Below are 21,911 nucleotides of genomic sequence, written 5' to 3'. Positions count from 1 at the left end.
CAACAAATTATGAACATTACATTTATTTATAAAATTGACTTTTTAAACATAAATATAAGTAATATTATATACAAACGAATATAGAAATTATTTTGTTCTTTATATTAACGTAATATTAGAGTAAGAGTTGTAATGTTATTTATGTTATTTATGAGTAACAGTTATAAAGGTAAATAATGTTATTTATGAAATCGTATTACCAATAAGAATACTAAGGTTTAAATATAGTTTTACTAATTATAAAATAAATTAATACTTGGTAATAATACTTTATATTTATTCAAAGTTTTCGGTAAATTCAATTTATATTAATTTAAATTTTTAACTTAATCAAAAAATGTAGATAACGAAAGTTGAAACTTGGTATAGTAATCCCAAGACACATGTACATATTTATCATTAAGTAAACATAGTCAATATAATAGTCAATATAAATAAGCAGTTTTATATCAACATTCCAAAATACATTAATGTTGATATACTAAATATCTAACATAAACTTAAACTAAATATTCCAAAATTCATAAAAAAGAAACTTAAACTAAGTGTTTGTAGGTCGTACGTAATACTTCGACAGACAAAATATTCAAAACATTACAATAAGCTAATTCTTCAATATATGGATTACGCCCTTTTCTTCATCCTCCACAACAAATCTTATCCGATCACCAGCAGCCAATCCGTTTTCTTTGCAAAACTTCTTCCAACCACAGGTCAAGTAACACTCATAGGAACTTCTGCCCGTCCAACGTATCTTACAGTCCCAGAATTGAGATTGGTCATTCGTCAGTGTGTAGCTCTTGCGTCCCTTGATCAAACATTCTTTTGCAAATTTGGAATCCAGATACTACATTCGAAAAAAACATGTTAAGGCATCATAGATATGAATTCAAGTATAAAAGCAGGACTATACATATCAGACTTACCAAAGAAGATGCTCTAACATCATAATTGCTTAATACTTTCTCAAAATCAGGAGCAGCAACTGGAACTTTGCTGTTTGCAGCATTGCCCGAATCTCTGTTATAATCCATTTCTACTCCTTCGGCCGAGAATATCTTATGAAGAAATACATTGTTTCCTACATAGTTTAAATGTAAGTAACACGGACCAGTCAACCCATAATATGGAATGTACCTACTAAAACCAAACAAAACCATCCTCAAAGACTCATCTGTATCGTCATATATTTCAAACATCTTTGACAGAGGGTCATACAACTTGACCGCGTAATTAAACGCAAGTTTATCCCGACAGAATATTTGGAAGTAATCTGGGACAGTAATCAATATCTAAGACAACAATCAAGACATGAACTATATTAGAATCAATGCCATACAAATGCAACTGTAAATGTAATAAAAATAGATTAATATTGCATACTGTGGCTGGGATAAACTGCACCCTAAACGCTTGGAAAAACCTTATTGAAGACAAAGGGTTACATCCAAGAGAATTCTTTGCTTTACCAAGGTACTCAAACTCGGTCCAGTCCAAATCAAAAAACCTTATACGAAAATACCGGTCTCCACAGTAAACAGTACACACATAATAAACATCGTTGAGGTTATAAAAAGAACGAATGCTCTGAACACCACGAAACTGTCTCTGACCCAAAAGACTGTGCTCAAACTCTATATTTATTGTATTTCCTTTCGGATCGCTAAAGAAGTTGGTCCCCAGCAGTAGCATTTTACCCCATTGCTCATAAAAAGCAACTTCGAACTCCAGACATTCCTAACATATACGAAACCAGAAGCATTCATAAAAATGAAAACTTTGAACACAAAATTGTACAAACACTTCAACCACAACACCATCGTACAAAAAAATATTAACTTTACGCCAGAACCTAGGTATTCCTATCCAAAAAATGAAACTTTAAATAAACAAAACAAAATAATGCACCAACCTCTGCGGGCTCCATCACCGTCACTGAGTTCTGGTAAAAGTTTGTGAAGCTGATGGCCCTTGATGAAGACATTTTAACGTTTGGAGGCTGCTGCAACTGCGATAGGGATAATGGTTTCTTTCTTCGTTTCTGACCAAACACAGGAATGATGGTTTCTTTCTTCGTTATGACCAAACACACGTACACTGATCCAACTTACCATTTAAAGGAACAAAACGTAACGACTGAACGAAATGAAACCCCCTGACGAAACCAATCAACGTGCAAAAAAAATATCACCACGACAAGACATGTAATAAGTTGATTTTGCCGCCATCTTTTCATATTCTGATAAAAATATTACATTTATTTTAATGATATTAAATTAGTAGTAAAAATGTTTACCATACCACTTTAATAATGTACTGTTAGGTTAAACAAGAAACCAAAATACCAAAACATAAAACAATTAACCGAAATTGACCTTAAATTCAAATTAATTGTCAAATTAATAAATCAATAAGAGAATAATATTACAAATATAACAACACTAATATATAACTGTAATTAATTCTAGGAAATTATATCAAAATTATATTTATTTAAGGAATATAATTATTACATATTCTTTATAATCATGTAAATATAAATAGTAATTTGTTTATAAAAAATAACTTTTAAATCTGACAAGAAAATCCAAAACAAAAAAAATTAACACCTGTTTTTTACTCTTTAATCTTGACCAAAACTCTAAACTTATTATCACAAACAATGTTTTGTAATTAAACTTCTAAAAAAAATGATACTGACATTTCTTAATCCAAACAAAATAATAATTTATATCATCACAAATAAATTATTCTAAATTACTCAAAAACACATAATATATAACACATAATACATACAAATAAGTAATTATACGTAAATATATAATTATATCATTGTTAGATGAATTTATTGTTTGAATATTTTTATATCGACCGTGCGTACTCATGCTAGTTTGAAAATTGTAAAAGTGTATTTTAAATTAGAATATGCTTTTGAGTTAAGTAATATGAAATTATAATATAATGTATTTTTGCATAAGAAAACATCAAATTTAAAGTATGCAATTTAAAATAAATGTTTAAATTAAACAATTTAAAGTATTTTTCATTTTTCATTCATAGGTTAAAAGAAATTTCTTAATGCCTTGAAGTGTAGGCTGGGACAAATTATACCAGTCTTTGCTTCATGCACTCCATGAATTCTCTTCTGTAGCTTCCAAAATTTTAATATTTTCACTTAAACATTTATTTCTATAGTTATAACAAAGGTTTTTAGAGGGATTAAGAAAGTAGTCCTAAAGTAAATGCTGCACACAACAGGAAAAATTATAAGAACAACTCTAAAATATAGATCCAAAATCAATTTTAAAATTTCAAAATTAGAATTATGTAATTAAAACACTTATAATTTATTGTAAGATGCATTTTTTTTCTTAAAAATAAAATTATTTAAAATTAGTTATCAACTGTTCCAAATTAACTATTTTCTTCACTCAAATCAATGGTTATTTCCACACCTTTTTATGCGCAGTCCAAGTTAGAAAAGTCTCTCTATGAACGTACATCATCTAACAATGAAGATTATGGATAATAAGACCCATCTTAACATCTAAATTGCATTATCTAGAAAAATTAAATTGTTTAAAATAAAAATGCTGAAAAATTATTTTATTAGTTCAGTGTTTAAAATTTAAATTACTCCTACATAAAAGTGGTTTGAACTAGAAATGTCAAAAAAAATTGTACCTATGAATATCTGCAAAGAAAATTCGTGACTGTTAGAAAATGGATATTGAAAATGGATACCGACAGGTAACGAGTACAAATATTTTTTTATATGTACATGTTAACAGGACGGTACAAGTATCATAGTATCTGTATCCGTGGATATTCATATCCGCTATACTCTAATTTAAATTAAAAAAATATATTAAAACATTAACACATTGATTTTGAATGGGTTATTTATTATCAATTGATTTTAAAAAATTTCCATTTATTTGTAAGCTATCATTCAACATATCTAAATAAATTATTTTCACTTTATTTGAAATTTATAAAGACAATGCATTGTATTTTTATTTAAATTTATGGTTAATTTTTTATTAAATATTAAATATTTCTTTTATAAATATATGTAGATACCTATGGATATCCGTAAATATTAAAAAAAATGTGCAGGTAGAGACAAATATTTATCTAACCATTAATATATGATAACTACTACCCGTATCCTATCCACTTCATTTTACTTTGAACAAAAATAAACTATAAATTATGTTATTATTTTTAGGATAGTAAATGTGATTTAAGTTATACTGTACTATTTTTTTTTTATCGTATGCAATTTCTTTTTAGCTCTTTTACTGTTTACATCATTATATTCAACAAACAAATTTCTAGTTTCTAATATTTCTAGTTTCTAATATTTAAGAAAACTATCTTTATAAACCGAAAGTGTTTTTACTATATAATTTTAATTATAATTTTTTAAATCAAAACTTCAAATACTTTATAATTATTTCTATATATTTTTATTTTATTTAATGAAAATTTATAAACAATTCTATTGTATAATTATAATATTATAAAAAATTAATTTACAAAACTTTATGCTTATTTCTATATAAACTGTTAATGATATTACAAATACGCACATGAGTTTGTGTTTTCACCGCTAAAAAAAATGAAACTTACATAAAATATTAATATAAATAAAATTTACAAAAAAAAAAATGTAATCTAACCTTACAAATAACCTTGGTTTTGGTCTTGTAGGAGATTGTATAACTTAACAAAAACAAAATTACACTTTGATTCTTTCTCTCACAAACTTTCCAACTAACAAATATTTTATCTGTTTTAAGGAGAACGCTAACGCATGTATTTAGGATATTAATTAATAAATAATTAATGTGTATTCATTTATTACTTTTATATTAAAAGTGAAAATAACTAAATTAATTAATTAAAATAGTATAAATATATATATATAACACATTTTATAAAAAATAATACTTTTAAATTATTAAATAATAACTTTCTCATATAAAATAAAAACTTTAAAATTTTTAAGATTTTTATTAAAACTCAAAAATAATATTTTTACTTTAGTTTTTTTTTACAAACATTTTAGATATTTAACATTATTTATAATTTATTTTTATGTTAATTTAAAATTTTTTATATTTAATTATATTTAATTTTTAACAACATTAAAATATTATTATTTTTAAATTTTTATTAATAAATATTAAAAATATTAAAAATATTGTATAACTTTTATCTTTTAAATAAAATAAAATTACATCAATAATTATTAAATTATATTTTACAGATACTATTAATTATCCTTAACCGATAAGACCGATTAACTTAACCAATAGACATCCATTAGCATGACCCACATAAAAATCTTTCCAACCAAGTCTCCTGGATGAAGAAAAGGAGCAAAAGATATATATTGTTTTTAATTTCATCCCTTTAGGAAATCAGGCTTGTCAAAGACAGAAGATAAATTGAATTGAATTGTATTCTTTTTATTTTTGATGGTGGAATGCTGCTCAGAAATTTAGGTGGTTTGAGATATTATTAGATGCTTTATATATTTAAAAAAATAATGAGTATATTATTTTAATTTAATGGTATTAATTTTTTTATGTGATAATGATGTTTTAAATTATAAATTAATAATTTGAATTATTTATATCAATTTTGAATATCATCGAAAGACATAAAAGAAATAGTATTATTGTATTAAAAAGACTAAATTATGAGTTAGTTTTTTCTTTAATTAACTAAAAAAGTATTTAGGGAAACTAAAATTCATTGTGTTGTATTTAAATAATTAAACATGTAAAAAATTGGATAATTCTTTTTCAAACATATTTTAGAGAAATGTTTAAAAATAAATATAAATAAATAAATAAATAAAAATTCATGGACATACAAATTAAAATTTTCACATTACATTCCATTATGGTTGAGTCGCACTTGCCCCTTTGACACACCTAAGTGAACACGGCTGGGTCAATCCGGCAATTAAAAGTTTTAAAGTGAACCTTTCCGCAGAAGAGTTTTTTGCTTTTTCACAAGCAAATCTAGTCTTTTTCAACTTTGTTATTATGATATTTTATATTATTTTTTCTCTATGTTCTTCATGGTAGAATGGGGACAAAACAATCTTATTTACATTATTGTTCTCTCCTTTACTTGGGTTTTGTGATAGTCTCCACATTGAAGTGCTTCAAACCTCAAATATTTACATTGTTGTTTCATTTTGTTCAACTTCAATGTAATCAATATTTTCGAATTCTTTATTTTTGTTTTAAATACATTAAATATATAACCAATAAGAAATAAATATGAAAATTTGGCATCAATATGTCTTACTTATGCTCATACGACTGGGACTGCAATCACCACATGTAGATGATCATGAATACAAAGATGTGTTTACATCTTTATTTCGTAGGTGCTTATCGTAAACATAAAAGTTTTATAAGTAATACACAAATAAACTTTACTAAATGACCTATCAACACCCTCGGTCAGTCCTTTGATCATGCGGCCCAATGATAAGCGACTGAAAGCCGTTCACTACAGGTGGACAATCTAGTGAGTTTTTTATATGACAATTTTTCCGGAATGATTTTAGGAAACTCACAACCGAACGGTCCGAGGAAAAACAGTCAAAGGTTGCTTGCTACGGCCGGTCAACTATAGGTAATTGAAAATCAAATTGGGACCCCTCTTGATGTGAGTGTTGACGAACATCGACCATGATTTGTCATTCTCATCCAACTATGTAGGTACAAGAACATGGTCTCTGTGTAAGATGCCCAACAGTAATTACTTTAAAACTATAAATAGGGAGTCAAAGTAAGTTGATTAAAAATTTTACTTTATATTTATTACAACATTAATTACTTTCACCCGAACAGATTTAAATTGATTTAAACATTAGAGCCTTATCATTAAACAGATATTCCAATCGTCTAGACAACTAAACCAAAAAAAAAAAGAAAGGAAACCGAACAAAAGAAGCTACAAATAGAAGAGAGCTAAAATAAATTAAGTATTTTAGATAAGCGTTATATTCTTATACCAAAAACATAAACTTTTATATATATATAAAATACTTATGAAACTAATGCTTTTATATTCTTAATAATCGATATCTTTCATCATGAAATTTTAAAGTTTATAGGGATCAACAAGTTATGTCATGTCATACTTACACATTTATCTCATTCTCCACTCTAATTGCATCTTTTTGAAGACAACATGGAATATGGTAAGGTTTTGTTCTTGTTACCAACTTATCGATGACCATGGAATACACAATACAAAATAACAAAAGTTGGTATCTTTTCCATCAATAAAAAAAAATGTTTGTATATTCTTTCTACTGTCTCTTCGTATTTTTATTTTCTGAATTAGGTAATATTTGTCCTATGAATTAGGTAATTCGTTTTAAATCTTTTACAGTGAAGATGATACGTGAACAAAATAACTTTTGAAAAAAATAAAATAAAAGAACTACATACTAACACGTGTCATATTTATACGTTAGTATTAACAGAAATATGACATAATTAAATTACTTTTTCAAAATTGAAACTTAACGGAAAAAAGAAAAAAACTTACTTTAGACTTTTCGATAAAAAATTGAGAATAAATTACATATAAAACATATGGAACATAGTTAAATATGACATTTTTTAGTTTAACTTTTTATTTTTATGATAAGAATCGGAGTGTATATTTTTTATTGATTTTTTTTATTAAAAATTAAAAATAGATTATATTAATATTTAATTTTTTTTAATATATTTTGAAATATCAAAATTAATAATAATCAATATATTATAAAAAAATAGTAGAAAAACAGCAAAAAATAATTTAGCAGAAAATCCAATTCTAATAGTTGTCCATCAGAATTTCCAAAAGCTATAAGCAACAGACACGTGGGTGCAACAGAGCGAGACAATGGTGACAACTGCAATGGGTGTTTTCGTCATTTCGTACAATGGCATTAACCAATCTGTCCACATGCATTATAATGCACTCAGAAAAGTGCAACGCACCGTATTTCCATTCTCTGAAGCCGTTTTGTTTTAGACGCTTCACTTTTTGTGGTTTTCTCTCACAGCAATGGAAACTGAAGGAGGAGGTAAGTGGAAGATACTGTTACCCGTACTCTTTCTCTCTCTGATCTCCACCGTCCGATCAGCATCCGCCTTACGATTCCGATCGGTGTGCGGTGCGGCGGAGAGACAGGTTCGAATGCCGGAGGGTGCAGGCTTCAAGATTGGGCTCTTCGCGGACCTGCATTTTGGGGAGGACGCGTGGACGGAGTGGGGCCCACGCCAAGACCTGAACTCCATCAACGTCATGAACTCGGTGCTCCACCATGAAAATCCAGGTGACGTCACGTTACCGGTTACTGCATTCACTCTTTACCTCACACACACTCTCTCCTGGTTAATCACTCTTTTACCTCACACACACTTTCTCATGGATGAATATCTAAACATTTATTAAAATGAATTTTAAAAAATGAAAACTAAAGTGAATAAATAATTATAAAATAATTTCTTTTATAAAAATAAATAACAAATATATTATATCATACAGAAATTAATATTTAATGACGTGCTTTTTACATTAAAAATGTCACAATAACAGCGATTTTTGAAATAAAATATTGAATGAATGAAGAGTTTCTAATAATATATGAAAATGAAAATTAGGTACATGTATTCTTACTATCATATTTGAACGATTTTAGTATTTATCAGTAATAATGTTTAATATCAGAACAAAGTTTGAAAAATATTTATAAATTCTTAAATTTCCATAAATAGAATAATATTCTATAAACCTTTTGTTGTATTAGACCTTGGAGGTTTATTTAACAAAGGATGATGGATTAATATCTTGAATCCAAGATCGAATGAGCGGTGTAAAATTAAATAATTGACTAAATTAAATATTGTTTAGAAATAATTTACTTTATGGGAATATTGATCAGTGGAAGAGAAAATCTTAAAATTGGGGATCTATTCTTATAAAAGAATATTGCAAAAAAAAAAACGTATAATTTATTAAATGTTGTTTTTTACAAATACTGCATGCAACGTTCGGTAACTAAATCATGATATGCAGCAAAGGAACTAAGGCATGAAGTTGTAAGTTTAACCATGGATATTATTGTAGGGTTTGATAGGTCTCATCGCGAGCTTTATGCTGGTGTATACACACACTCTTTTAGGGCAACTGGTTCTTTTAATACCAAAATATGGTGTGTGTTTTTTTCTTTTATGAAATAATGTAATTTGTTAGAATTTTCATATTTTGAAAATTTTATAAGATATGGGTAAGTCGTGTTTCGTACACATGACTTTAATTTATTAATTAGGTGGGATACAAAATTGTATGTTATAAGCAAGAATGTTTTTTAATATTGTATTGACAATTATTGTTAGTTGTAAATGACAAAAGAAATGAACGACTATGACAAACTACAATTGTAATCTTTAAAAATAATTAAGATTCATAAAGTATATATTATTTATCTATTTTAAAAATAAATATTAAAAACTAAAAACAATATTTTAAATTTAAAAGAATAAAAATAAAAGCAAAATATTTTACAGAAACTAAACAAAAAAATCACATATTTTATAAGAACTAAAATGAATAGTTGAATTGTTATACAATAAAAAATATTTTTTTCAGTAGGAACGAAAATCAAAACTTGCTTTTATTTTAAAGAGACTAAAAATATCTATTTTCAAAGATTTATGATATGATTCTTATTCTCTAAAAAAATTAAATTGGACCTTATTTTCTAGTGCCCATTAACTTTTATTAAATTATATACAGAAAGACAATATATAATGCATAAATTCAGTTTTTTTCTTATCGAAGTTTATTTAAGATTTCGAACTATTCATTGTAATTGAAAAGTTGTTAACACAATCTTAATGATAGTCTGTAGTTGTGAATAAAGACTTATGTAAAATGATTTGAAACTATAATAATTTCCTTAAAAGATTTTACACTTTAAGAAACAAGTTAAAAATATTCAAAATTTGAATAGCAGGATAGTTTAAACAAGATAGTATAAAATCTGACAGAAAATTACTTATACCACCAATGAAACATTATTCAATCTGACATGAGATCGACACAATTTTCTATTTAAAATCTTAGAAGAATGAATTTATGAGTCTTCAATGTTATATAATATTTAACTTTCTTATGTTTACTGATTTAGATTTAATGTAATTTCTAGCAAGGAAGTCTCTTATGTGGGTTAGGCTAATTTGTAATTAGTGTTTTATCTATCTAATAAATTCTTCTTTAAAAGAACCATAAATAGTATGAGATAGTTGTTGGAAATTAAATGTGAGTTTAAGTCTCACTTTGAGTAAAAGTGAGAAAGTTGAGTAACATATAAAGATCAAGATTCATAAATCCATCACCTTAAAGTTTTGGGTTAATAGTAGTATCAATCCCTTATATGTGGGTTGTACTCATGTTTATTGGTGTTGTATTTCTCCGGTGATTCTTCCTCGAAACACTCAACAATAGTTAACCTTAATGACAAACAAAATCCATTACCTTATTTTGAGTTGAAGGGATTATGTCTCATTTTCTAAATATTCATCATTTTGAGCACCAGTGAGCTTCAAATTTCATTAACACCAAGTTCTAATGAAGTTAACTATGTATGACAGATTTGGTGATATATCTTGGTGATGTCATCACGGCAAACAATATAATGATTGCAAATGCAAGCTTGTATTGGGATCAGGCAATCTCCCCAGCAAGAAATAGAGGCATACCATGGGCCAGTGTATTTGGAAACCATGATGATGCTGCATTTGAGTGGCCATTGGAGTGGTTCTCTCCACCTGGCATTCCTCCGATTCACTGTCCTCAAACCACAACTTCATATTCAGGTACCAAGTATTAAGTAATAGATAATGTTGGCATGAGTCTAATTTACATATCGGATAAAAATAAAAAAAGTTGAACAATATATAAAGAAAAAGACACACAAATCCATTAGTTTTAGATTTTTGGTTAAAAATAGTGTTTATTCCTTAAATAGATTGAATTCGTATTTTATTGATGTTGTGTTTCTTCGATAATCCTTTCTGAAAAGACTAATCACCATCACTGGTTAAAGTTAATCTCATTATTGTGATAAAAGAATGGTATAGGAAGATTACCATGTGAATGCTCCCTAAAGACCATATAAGATGTAATTTATTATATGGTTACATATATGTTGGGAATGGAGAATAGAATATACCTGATTTTGTTTCATTGTATCTCTCATGCTGCTCATACGATTAAGTTTTTGAGATATTTTCGGTGAAGGGCATATTCGATAAATTTCAGGCGATGATGAATGTAGCTTCAAAGGAACAGGACGATTGGAGCTGATGTCAAATGAGATGAAGCACAATGGATCATTTTCTAGGTATGGCCCAAGAAATCTTTGGCCAAGTGTATCCAACTATGTCCTTCAAGTTTCATCACCCGATGATCCACCATCACCGGTGGCTTTCCTTTACTTTCTTGATTCTGGTGGTGGTTCGTATCCAGAACTCATATCCAATGACCAGGTAGAATGGTTCCGGAAAAAAGCTGAAGAAATTAACCCTGACTCAAGGTAAAATCGAAGTGCACGAAACCATAAGTTATTTTTGCTTTAAATAACTTCTTACGTGCTGTTCAATTAAGCAAGTGAAATGTTTGAAGAAAGGTGTTTTCTTATTTCTTTTCTTTCTGCTTAATCCAAATGAAACATATTGCATGACAGAGTTCCGGAGATTGTTTTCTGGCATATTCCAAGTACGGCTTATGAGGTGGTGGCTCCCAAGTTTGACATACGAAAACCTTGTGTAGGGTCGATCAACAAGGAAAGTGTTGCTGCTCAAGAAGTTGAAACGGGTATCATGGATCTTCTTGCCAACAGAACTTCTGTCAAGGTAATGTCATATCCAGTATGCTATACTTGTCAAATTCTCCAGAACTATCTGTATGGAACAAAAATAAAAAATCCTCAAGATCCTAGTTATTAGGTTTGAACCAGCAGATGTGTTTGCTCAATAATTAAATTGTTGATTTCTTTGATTCCGAAAATATTGTTTGGTTGTCAAATAAGTCCTTTGGGGTTTGTTGGCGGAATTGTCTCAAGTATAGAAGTTTTTCTAAAGAAATTATGGAGGTCTGTCTTGCGAGTGAGTTAAAATTTATTGAAAATTCAAGTATGATTCTAAGTTTTGTATTGAGTAGACAATGAAAAAATTAAGCATCATACAAGTAAGAAAACCCATAAACCTTAAGGTTTTGATCAAAAGTGATGTCGTTTCTTTATATGAGAATTATACTCTATCTCATTGATATTATATCTCCTTATGATCTTTCTTGAAAGACTCATCAGTGATATCAAAGTTAAAGATTTATCTTGGTAACCGGTCTAGACAAATTTTTATGTCAAAAGTTTTCTTGACAGAGGATTAAGCACGCATGTCCCGTTGTTAAGTACAAGTAGGGATACAAAGCTTAACACCACCATATAAGGAAGACGATCTATAAACTCATTGACTTAAGAAACACCGATGTGGATTTGACTCGTATCTTATTAGCATTATATCTCGCCTAGTGATCCTACCTCAAAATTTATCAAAACCTTACAATGTTAGAATAAATGATTACATATAATGCACAGAAAAAATGCCGTAATATGTGATAATATAATGAATAGGTTTCTTCTTCTTACCCATGGATATATATTAGCCATTGTGAGATAAAGTAAAGTTTGTTGTGCCTTTTGTTTGATTATTTATTTTACATGTTGTGGTCCTTTTGTTTTGGTTCTATTTTGTGAACTGCTTCTTGTCTGAATCTGAAGAAAAAACTATCAATGTTCATCTTATATTTTCATTTTTTGTTGTACACAAGTATAGTATGGGTTGAGATGTTCATTTTTCATCATCATCATCATCATCATTTTTGTTTGCAAACTTTTTGTTTTGACAAGCTCAGGCAATTTTTGTTGGACACAACCATGGATTGGACTGGTGCTGCCCATACAATAAACTGTGGTTATGCTATGCTAGGCACACTGGTTACGGTGGCTATGGAGATTGGCCTAGAGGAGCACGAATTTTACAGATCAACCAAACACCATTTTCTCTTCATTCTTGGATAAGGATGGAGGATGGTCAAGTGCACAGTGAAGTTATCTTGAGTTCAAAGTTATGATCGATGGATACAAACATGATACAAGATATTTGTTTGTTAAAATATGATAAATATATAACTATTATTGTATATATTCAAATTAAAATTAAATATATGTCAAAATAAAAAATTATAAATTATTATTATTATAAAAATATTATTGCTTTATAAATTAAATATTTTATTAATAAATATTAATTAATAAATGATAATAAAGTATTCTAAGATACGTTCAAACCAACAAATACATACATAAAAGTGCAGCTGTAAATTGCAAACGAACTCATGGCAATTATCTAAATTCTAATATATCAGATTATTCGTATTTGACTAATGGAGAAATTGGATTTATTTGGTGATTTAAAAAAGTATGTTTAGGGGGAGAAAACAGAAGTATGTATAAACCGATTTTAACCTATAAAACAAAATTATTCTTTTTTTCTCTTAAAAGATCGGGGAGAAACTTGTTTAATCTATCTCTTATCATGATAAATGTTTAACACTGTGAAAGTCCAAATCAAAGTAAAAATGGAGAAAGGTAGTCCATGATATTCTAACAAGTTTGTGTAGTAAGGGAAAAATAATGTTTGTTTTCAAAAACAAAATTAGTGAAATTGAATGCTACTTACCAATTTTAATTGTTGAAAAAGACTCGCACACACCGAAAGAATATGCAACATACTCTCTGTAGTGTATTTTGTATATTTCATCGGAGAATGAACTATTATTTAGTCAATTACAAATCAAATTAAATTTTAATCTAATCTAATCTATTATGTTATAATAATAAATTAAATCTTAGACATCAACTAAAATAACAACTAACTTAAATTTAATTCACCAAATATAAAATATTCTATCACTTTGTTAAATAAAAACAACTCCATAATATAAATATTATCTAACAAAATTAAAAATTATCCAACATTAATTACTACTAGTTATTATGTTTCTTTTTCTCTCATATGCAAGATCATATTATAAGATCATTTTCAAATGACAATTATTCAAAAAATCAACTTATATAGAAAGAGAACAACCTATGCTTATAATTGCTTAGAAACCCCAATCTATATTAATAGATATCATATCCAACAAAAACATGTTATGAAAATTTTAAAATATTCTCACATACTTTTCTTTTTAAATTCTCTTACGTTGTTTTATAAGAACGTAAGAGCAAGAGAAGTTGCTAGAATGTATGGCTGTTGATTTTATTATCCAACATACTTATGTTGTCATTTTTCTTTTGACTAAAGAAGATGATTGGTTGACCCATAATTTCATGTTTTTTATTGCATACGTTCATCATGATGAGAGATGAACCAAAGTTCATTGCCATGATCTATAAACTGATAAAGCAAAAGCAGTGTTGTATTAAACTCATAAACCTTGATGTCCAAATGATCTTTAGCCAAACCAGAATATAATTCAGAGAGTTCAATGAACTTTACTTCATAATCATAGTCTAAAATAAGTTTCCAAGTTACTAGATATTATTGTTATTTTAAAAGGGTATATATAATTCATGAACTTTAACTAAGAAATAAGGCACAACATTAATGAGAGATTGCTTTTCTGGTTCAATTAACATGTTTTCTATGTCCCAGTGCAAAGAAACTCACAACTCATGTAACTACATAAAGCAATGTTTGCTCAACTTTTCTTAATAGAACACCTTGTTGGGACAATGAAACAACACCAAAGTCACCTTTTTTTTTTCTCATTTTGTTTGATAACTCGTGGAAAAGTATTAATTTGTGCATTCATGACTTTTATTTCCATGCATGGACCACCATAAATCAGGCTTTTTAATTCTTTCTGATCAAGTCAAAAACGTGCTTACATCAAGTACACTGGGCCCAAATTTGTGTACAAAAAATTAGACCAAGTTATATCATACCCTCTCTATTTAGACAATATACTCACATCCATTTTTTTTTACCCTAATAAAAAAAAATTCATATTGTTGTTTAGAGGTTATTTAAGTTAATATAAGATGAGTCCAGATTCTTTATTGGATTTTTTTTTATGTTTTCAAAACACATTGATGTTAATATATTGAAAAAGTTTTTAATATATTTTAAAACATTAAAATCAATCTTTATAAATATATTTGAAAGACATAACAGAGAAATACTATTAAAATCCCATGGTGGACACTACAAGTCTGATGATAGAATGACTGTCAATCAACATGCATCCAAGATATTGTCTACTTTGGAGTATGTGTTTCGTCATGATTTTGTTCTTAAGAGATATCGTAGAGGTTGGACGGAAAAAAGGATATTTAAACCGTCTTAGTTTTAGACTTCGACTTTTCAACGATATGAAACTATTGATCGCGATAGGAACATAATTGCATTTTCATATCTAAAGTGTTTGTTCAAAGTATTTTCATAGAATTATTCATAGCTTATTTTAATAAGTTATGAAACATTCAAATGATACAAGGTAATAATATAGATGTTAGGATTACAAGATTATGGATTTTAAAACAATTGTATAGAAAAAAGTTGTAGAGAATTTCTTTTGAAAGATGCAAGTTTGATATTGTCCAAAAGAGAAAAAAAATGTCTATTAGCTATTAAGTATTAAAGAATTTTTTGAAAAGTCAATGCAAGAATAAAAATTTGACTATGTTAAATGTAGTAGTGGTTATGATAGATAGATTGATGTGCCAATTCTATGTTTGTATTGCATGGTATTTTGGTGAATCTGTTATTATTGTATATGATAGGTCACTTTCACTTGCTATTATTTCTGAAATATAACACATGAAGAATTTAACCCCTTCCACACATTAATAGGAAGAGATAAATGCCCCCTCAACCTAAAGCATCACTTATGATATCCAAGCCTATGATTGAAAGTAATAGAAAACTTACAAACAAAACTCCAAATAGTAGTGTGCCACATAATTCATATTGTGAGAGCTAGCTCATAATCACTATGAATTGATAAACATTGTACAAAGAAATTTCAATGTTTTAATTATGTTACAATTAGACTATGAAACAAATAATAGTTTCAAAAAAGAACCTAAGGATGTTGGCCAACTAATGGGAACTCGTGTTGGCCCTATAACCACACATTTAAAAGAAAAAAACATTAGTTGCCATATTTTACCAATATGTTTGCATGCTTGATTTGGTTGTGACCTCCATCATCATTTTCTTTATGTAAAATAAATAAAGAAAACTATTCCCTTTTTCACAATTAGCAACACATTATTGGCCTAAGAATTATCTATAACTTTTTGTTCAATTAATGCTAGAATTTGAGTGAGATATTAATGTTTGAAGGAGTTCAATTGTTATACATGCAAAAATATTACTCCAACACAACTAAAATTTCTAAAGAGAATGAGTAAACTTATTATCTTATAAAAAAGTGAAAGTGAACTTTTGTATTTATAAATTAGAAGAGAGAGTAAAGATAATGTCTAATGCAAAATAATTTTGGGTATAAAAGTAAGAAGATTATTATAATATAAAGCATATCTTAATTTATTGAACAACTCAAAATGTCCCCTTTCATTTTCAATTGTAACTGCCACGGCCAGTTCCCTGTCCCCATGCCCCTTCCGGAGGGAATGGAAGGTAGAAAACCAAATGCTCATTTTACTGACTTTGACTAAACCAAACATTTGATTCATGAAATTGACAGCAGCAACATCAGAGAGACAAGAGAGACCCCATGGATTTCAATGGAGTTTGCCTTTTCAGCAACCACAAGTCATCCAAGTAGGCTAACTCCATTTTCCACATCATTGCAACAATACTCATTCTTATGCCTTTCCCAATGCAAAAAACTTCTCTCACACTATCATCACCATGTATTATATATATATACAACAAAAGAATCAAAACATATGCTGCTCACTGTCAAAACACATTGATACCAAGCTAAGAACTTTTAGGCACCCCACACCCTAAGGACAAAAAATCTCACTTGGGGAATCATCAACTTGCTTAAAAGTTTGGAATATCCAAAAGGGTATGTATGTATGTATGTATGGATTTCATCTCCTTTCAATAATCACTATTCCCTCTGCATATGCCATTCTGTTTCTTCATGCAACATAAGTCACTAGGTGTAGCATGCTTTATGAAAAGGTTAGTTTCTTGAAGTGGCCTAGCTTGAGAAATATTCTTGTGTGCACTTTACATGTGGTGTTCTTTTTCTTTCTTTTACCTTTTTTATGATTGAAAAGCATTACTGTTCATGGTATATTTCAGTCCTATTGGGCCAATAAATGATTGTTACTGAAAATGAAAGTTGATCAGTGGCAGTTTTGGTCCTTGTTGGGGTAGGTTTCTTTTGTGTTGACAAATGAATAGAACAGCTAGGTGAGAAAATAAAATAGAATGGAGATGACTAAAGCATCTTAACTCTTTTGTATTTTAAATCTCTAAATTTGACTCTTGCCTTTCCCTCCTTTTTCTTCAATATCAAGAGCAGAAATGTGGTTCAAGAACAGAAATGTTGTGTGAAGAATTTGGTTTGAATGATGCCATAAATCTTCATGGCAAAGAGAAAGAGCTGGTTTGTATGGGTGAAAAGGCTATTCACTTCTGAGCCAAAGGACAACAAAGTAAGGCTATTCACATTTACAAATTGTGTAACAATGGTGAAGTACTTATTTTGGTTAAAAATTTTCTGTGTGTACTTCAGAAGGCAAACAAATGGGGGTGGAGTTTTGGAAGGATCAAGCAGAGACAGTATCCTACAATTACAGCTCCAAATATAACATTGATTGAGGCAAGTGCAGAACAGAGAAAGCATGCTTTAACTGTGGCTATTGCAACTGCAGCAGCTGCTGAAGCTGCAGTTGCTGCTGCACATGCTGCTGCTGAGGTTGTCAAGCTCACAGGTGCTTCTCGTTCTCACTCATATCTTTCCAAGGGAGACAGAAGTTTAGCTGCCATCAAGATCCAAAGCGCATACCGTGCACATCTTGTGAGTTTTCTCAATGCTTTCTGCTTCATCTTCTGCAATCTTCACTGAATTGTTAATATGCTTCAAAGACTAGGTTTGTTGTTTGGAAGAGATTTATGCAGACATAAGTAAACTGATTCCAAATTCAGCAAAGTCTTGTTTTCTCCTCCTTTTAGTAGCATACTTGTCCATTTTATTGGGAAGAACGGTAATAGTGTCTGGTTTACTGGTGGAAATAATCCAAGTGTGAGTTTAAGTCTTATATTGAATAAAATTGACAAAATTAAACACCATATTCCAATGCATTGAGATTTTGGATTAAAAGTGGTGTGAATTTCTTATGTGGATTGGACTAATGTCACATTATCACATATATATAAAAACTCTAACAAAGAACTTGAGTTTTGAGTTTCAGTTTCTGATCATTTTGATTCTCTTTAAACTGATAAACTTGAAGCTGGGAATGTAACAGGCCAGGAAAGCATTAAGAGCATTGAAGGGAGTAATAAGACTGCAAGCCATAATTCGTGGACAAGCTGTGAGACGTCAAGTGTCAAACACTATACAGAATTTTCACTCCAGTGCAAGAAATCAAGTGGAAATTCTTGAAAGAAGTAGCCATACGGCTGAACATACCAAGCAAAATCCAAAGCAAAAGAAAAAGTTAGAAGACAAGGAGCTGAAGGTAAAGTTTGCGACATTTATTATAGTAGAAGAGAAACCACGAGAAACATAGCCAAAAAGAATGGAGGAAATGTATCAAGAAATTAAGTGAACATCGATTTCTATGGCTTACTTTGTGTCAGTGGTTCAATTCATTTGACTTGGTGCATATGTTAGTTAGGTGGAATAGCTTTTACTTTTGATGTCACAGAGTTTCTACAAAGTTTGAAGAATTCCATTGATTAATCAACTCAAGAATTTTGGTGCAGTCTGAATGCGATAGCCAAAGAACATGGGATTGTAGCTTGCTCTCTAGAGAAGACATTGAAGCTATATTGTACAGAAAACAAGAGGCCATGGTCAAAAGAGAGCGTATGAAACAGTACTCTTCTTCACAAAGGGTAACACTCATCTCGATTCATTTTTTTTTTCTTTTTTTTTTTTGCCATTGATAAAGTATGGTCTACACAGAATTCCAAAGCTAATAACTAAGAACTAGTTTATGCTTGCTTGATGTAACTTTCACCACACAAACATTATTTTAATGTTACGGAACCTCAATGTGATTTGATATTTATCTCATTGTTTAGAAAAAGTTGGAGAGAGAAAGAAAGAAAGAATTTTAAGAGAAAAGAAAAGGTCAAGCAATTTGAAAAATGAACCTACCTTTTCAAACATTGCTACTAGTGACCAAAACATAGAGTTTTCACATAGGAGCTTCTCTATTTTAAGAAAAAAAGTTGACATAGAAAAAACTTAGATACATAATCAATTAATTTCATTTATCTGTTGGAAACGATCTAAGCGGGAGTCTAAGTTTCAGATTAGATAGAAATCAGAAAATTAAATGTTATATAAGAAAAAAAACTTATAAATTCATTGTTTCAATGTTTTGAGTTAAAGTGATGTTAATTTCTTAAGTTTGACAAATACATAATGAACCTCTCGAAAAAATACTCATCAGTGATATCAGAACTAACAACAGAGTATTTTTTGCATTATCACAGGAGAGAAAAAATCCACAGATGGTGGAAGAATCTATGCAGAACATGAAGTTTGGAAGAGAGAGTTGTCGAACACTTGGGGAGTGGCTGCATAAAGAAACATGTGATTTGAATATGATGTATAAGCCAATAACTCTTCCTTCAAACTTGATGACAGCAAAACAAGAATGGCAAGAAGGGTTGAGTCCACATATTTCAATCCCAAGGAAATCATTTTCTCTTGTAAAAAGAAGTTCAAATGGGGATGAAAATTCGATGTCAAACTCTCCAGTTTTCCCTACATACATGGCTGTTACTGAATCCAGCAAAGCAAAGATGAGGTCTGTTAGCACACCAAAGCAGAGAACAGGAATTCTTGACATATGCTCCAATCACAATGAAGGAATTTCCTTTTACTCTTCTTGTTATGGTGAAAGTAGCAGCACCAATGAAAACCATGCAAGTTACCAACAAAGATGCTAGAGTGAAAATGGCCTTTTGTCATCACTGTAAGATGTAAAATCTGGTTCAATGCATCATCATCTGCTGAAGGGAAAACTAAGCTTATTTGATGTTTGGTCCTTCTCATACATGTATGGAGTGCTTTATCTGACTGTTACATATATTTTTTTTTTCTGGTTTTGAGGATGAGAAATTGTCACTACTTACTATTGAAAATGGTATACATCTTTTACTTTTCATTTTTTCTGGTATTCTTCATCTGTTTAGTGTATCTAAGTTTGCTGTCATAGAAAATTGCAGCTTATACTTTGCAGAATAGTTATGGATTGCAGTGAAGAAATTTCATAAATAAATAAATATAAATCGTACATTTTTCTTTTACTCAAAATATAAAGGGTTAAATATGTTTTTGTCCCTTAATTTTCACTGAATTTTGAAATTAGTCCATTTCAAAACTGTGGACCAATTTAGTCCTTCCTCTTTCGAAATACATGAATTCTTCTAATCAAATTTTGTCAAGTTTATTTGACATTTCAAACGTGTTTTATAATAGTATTTGATTTAACTAAAGCAAGAATATGTCGAACAATGTAAAAATCTTAAATACAATCCTGAAATGCGCACGAAACATCAAATAAACTTAAGAAAATTTAATTAAAATGATTAAATTTACGTATTTCGAAAGATGAATGATTAAATTAGTCCAAAATTTTGAAATGAATTAATTCTAAAATTTACTATAAATTAAGGGTCAAACACATGTTTAACCTAAATATAAACTCCAAAATATGAATCACACATTCCTTAGAGAACTACTTACGACTTCAGATGAGAAAGTAAGTCAAAATTCTGTATTATTATAATCAGATTTTTTTGTTCAAAATATATTAACTTATTTGTCGTTCCCTCTAGATAGCTACATCTTGTTGACAAATTTTATTTCTGCATTGGAGTTTCAAGGGTGTGGGACACTCACAATTAATCAATTTAACAAAAAAATTTGTGAGAAGTGTGAGGTGATATATTTCTACATTATTTGACTTTTGGAAAAATTTACCAATGATTGGATTGATGAAATAAATTTAAATGTTGATTTAAAGTGATTTTAGTTAAGTGTGATGTTTGAGCTTTTTTATAACTTATTTTATTTAGTGAACATTGAATTTGAGATACGTATTTAACTTAAATGATGATTTAAGAATTTACCCATGAGTGAACTGATGAACTAAAGTTAAATATTGATTTTAAGCGATTTTATTAATCAAAGTTGATATTTGAGTTTTTTTCTTTAAGTTAGTTTGTGTATTCAACATTGAATTTGAGAAGTTAATAATATGTTATATTACAAAGTCTGGAAAAATGGACTTTTTAAATTTTATAGACATTTTTGAATTTTATTGACAAAATTTATTTCCAAACTAGATTCTTTTATATAAGTATAATATATATATATATATATATATATATATATATATATATATATATATATATTGAAAGACAAAATTCTTATCGTGTTGTTTTTAGTTTTGTAGGTTGTTTGATGTTGGAATCCTATTTCTTGAGATACGAATTACCAACAATATTTTTCTTTTAGTTTTATACATTAGTATATTTATTCATAATAAATTAATTTATTAAACATTTATAATTATTTTA

General features: G+C 28.7%; 2 protein-coding genes across 2 annotated transcripts; both read left to right on the top strand.

Moving 5' to 3' along the window:
- Positions 1–8,029: 8,029 nt before the first annotated feature.
- On the top strand, positions 8,030–13,306 carry LOC114190685 (probable inactive purple acid phosphatase 16). Its single transcript, XM_028079663.1, has 5 exons — positions 8,030–8,365; positions 10,686–10,910; positions 11,356–11,629; positions 11,780–11,948; positions 13,009–13,306. The coding sequence occupies exons 1-5, from the start codon at positions 8,095–8,097 to the stop codon at positions 13,225–13,227; spliced, it is 1,158 nt and encodes a 385-aa protein (XP_027935464.1). The 5' UTR covers positions 8,030–8,094; the 3' UTR covers positions 13,228–13,306.
- A 4,200-nt stretch (positions 13,307–17,506) lies between these two features.
- Positions 17,507–20,494, top strand: LOC114192446 (protein IQ-DOMAIN 14). The gene is made up of 5 exons (XM_028082170.1): positions 17,507–17,803; positions 17,884–18,168; positions 18,620–18,832; positions 19,080–19,211; positions 19,818–20,494. Exons 1-5 carry the CDS (start codon positions 17,735–17,737, stop codon positions 20,274–20,276), a joined length of 1,158 nt encoding a protein of 385 aa, XP_027937971.1. The 5' UTR covers positions 17,507–17,734; the 3' UTR covers positions 20,277–20,494.
- Positions 20,495–21,911: the final 1,417 nt, after the last annotated feature.

This window comes from Vigna unguiculata, chromosome 7, assembly GCF_004118075.2.
Source record: "Vigna unguiculata cultivar IT97K-499-35 chromosome 7, ASM411807v1, whole genome shotgun sequence".
Classification (NCBI taxonomy): domain Eukaryota; kingdom Viridiplantae; phylum Streptophyta; class Magnoliopsida; order Fabales; family Fabaceae; genus Vigna; species Vigna unguiculata.
Note: the sequence above shows the minus strand (reverse complement) of the source record. Positions and strands in the feature narration are given on the sequence as shown.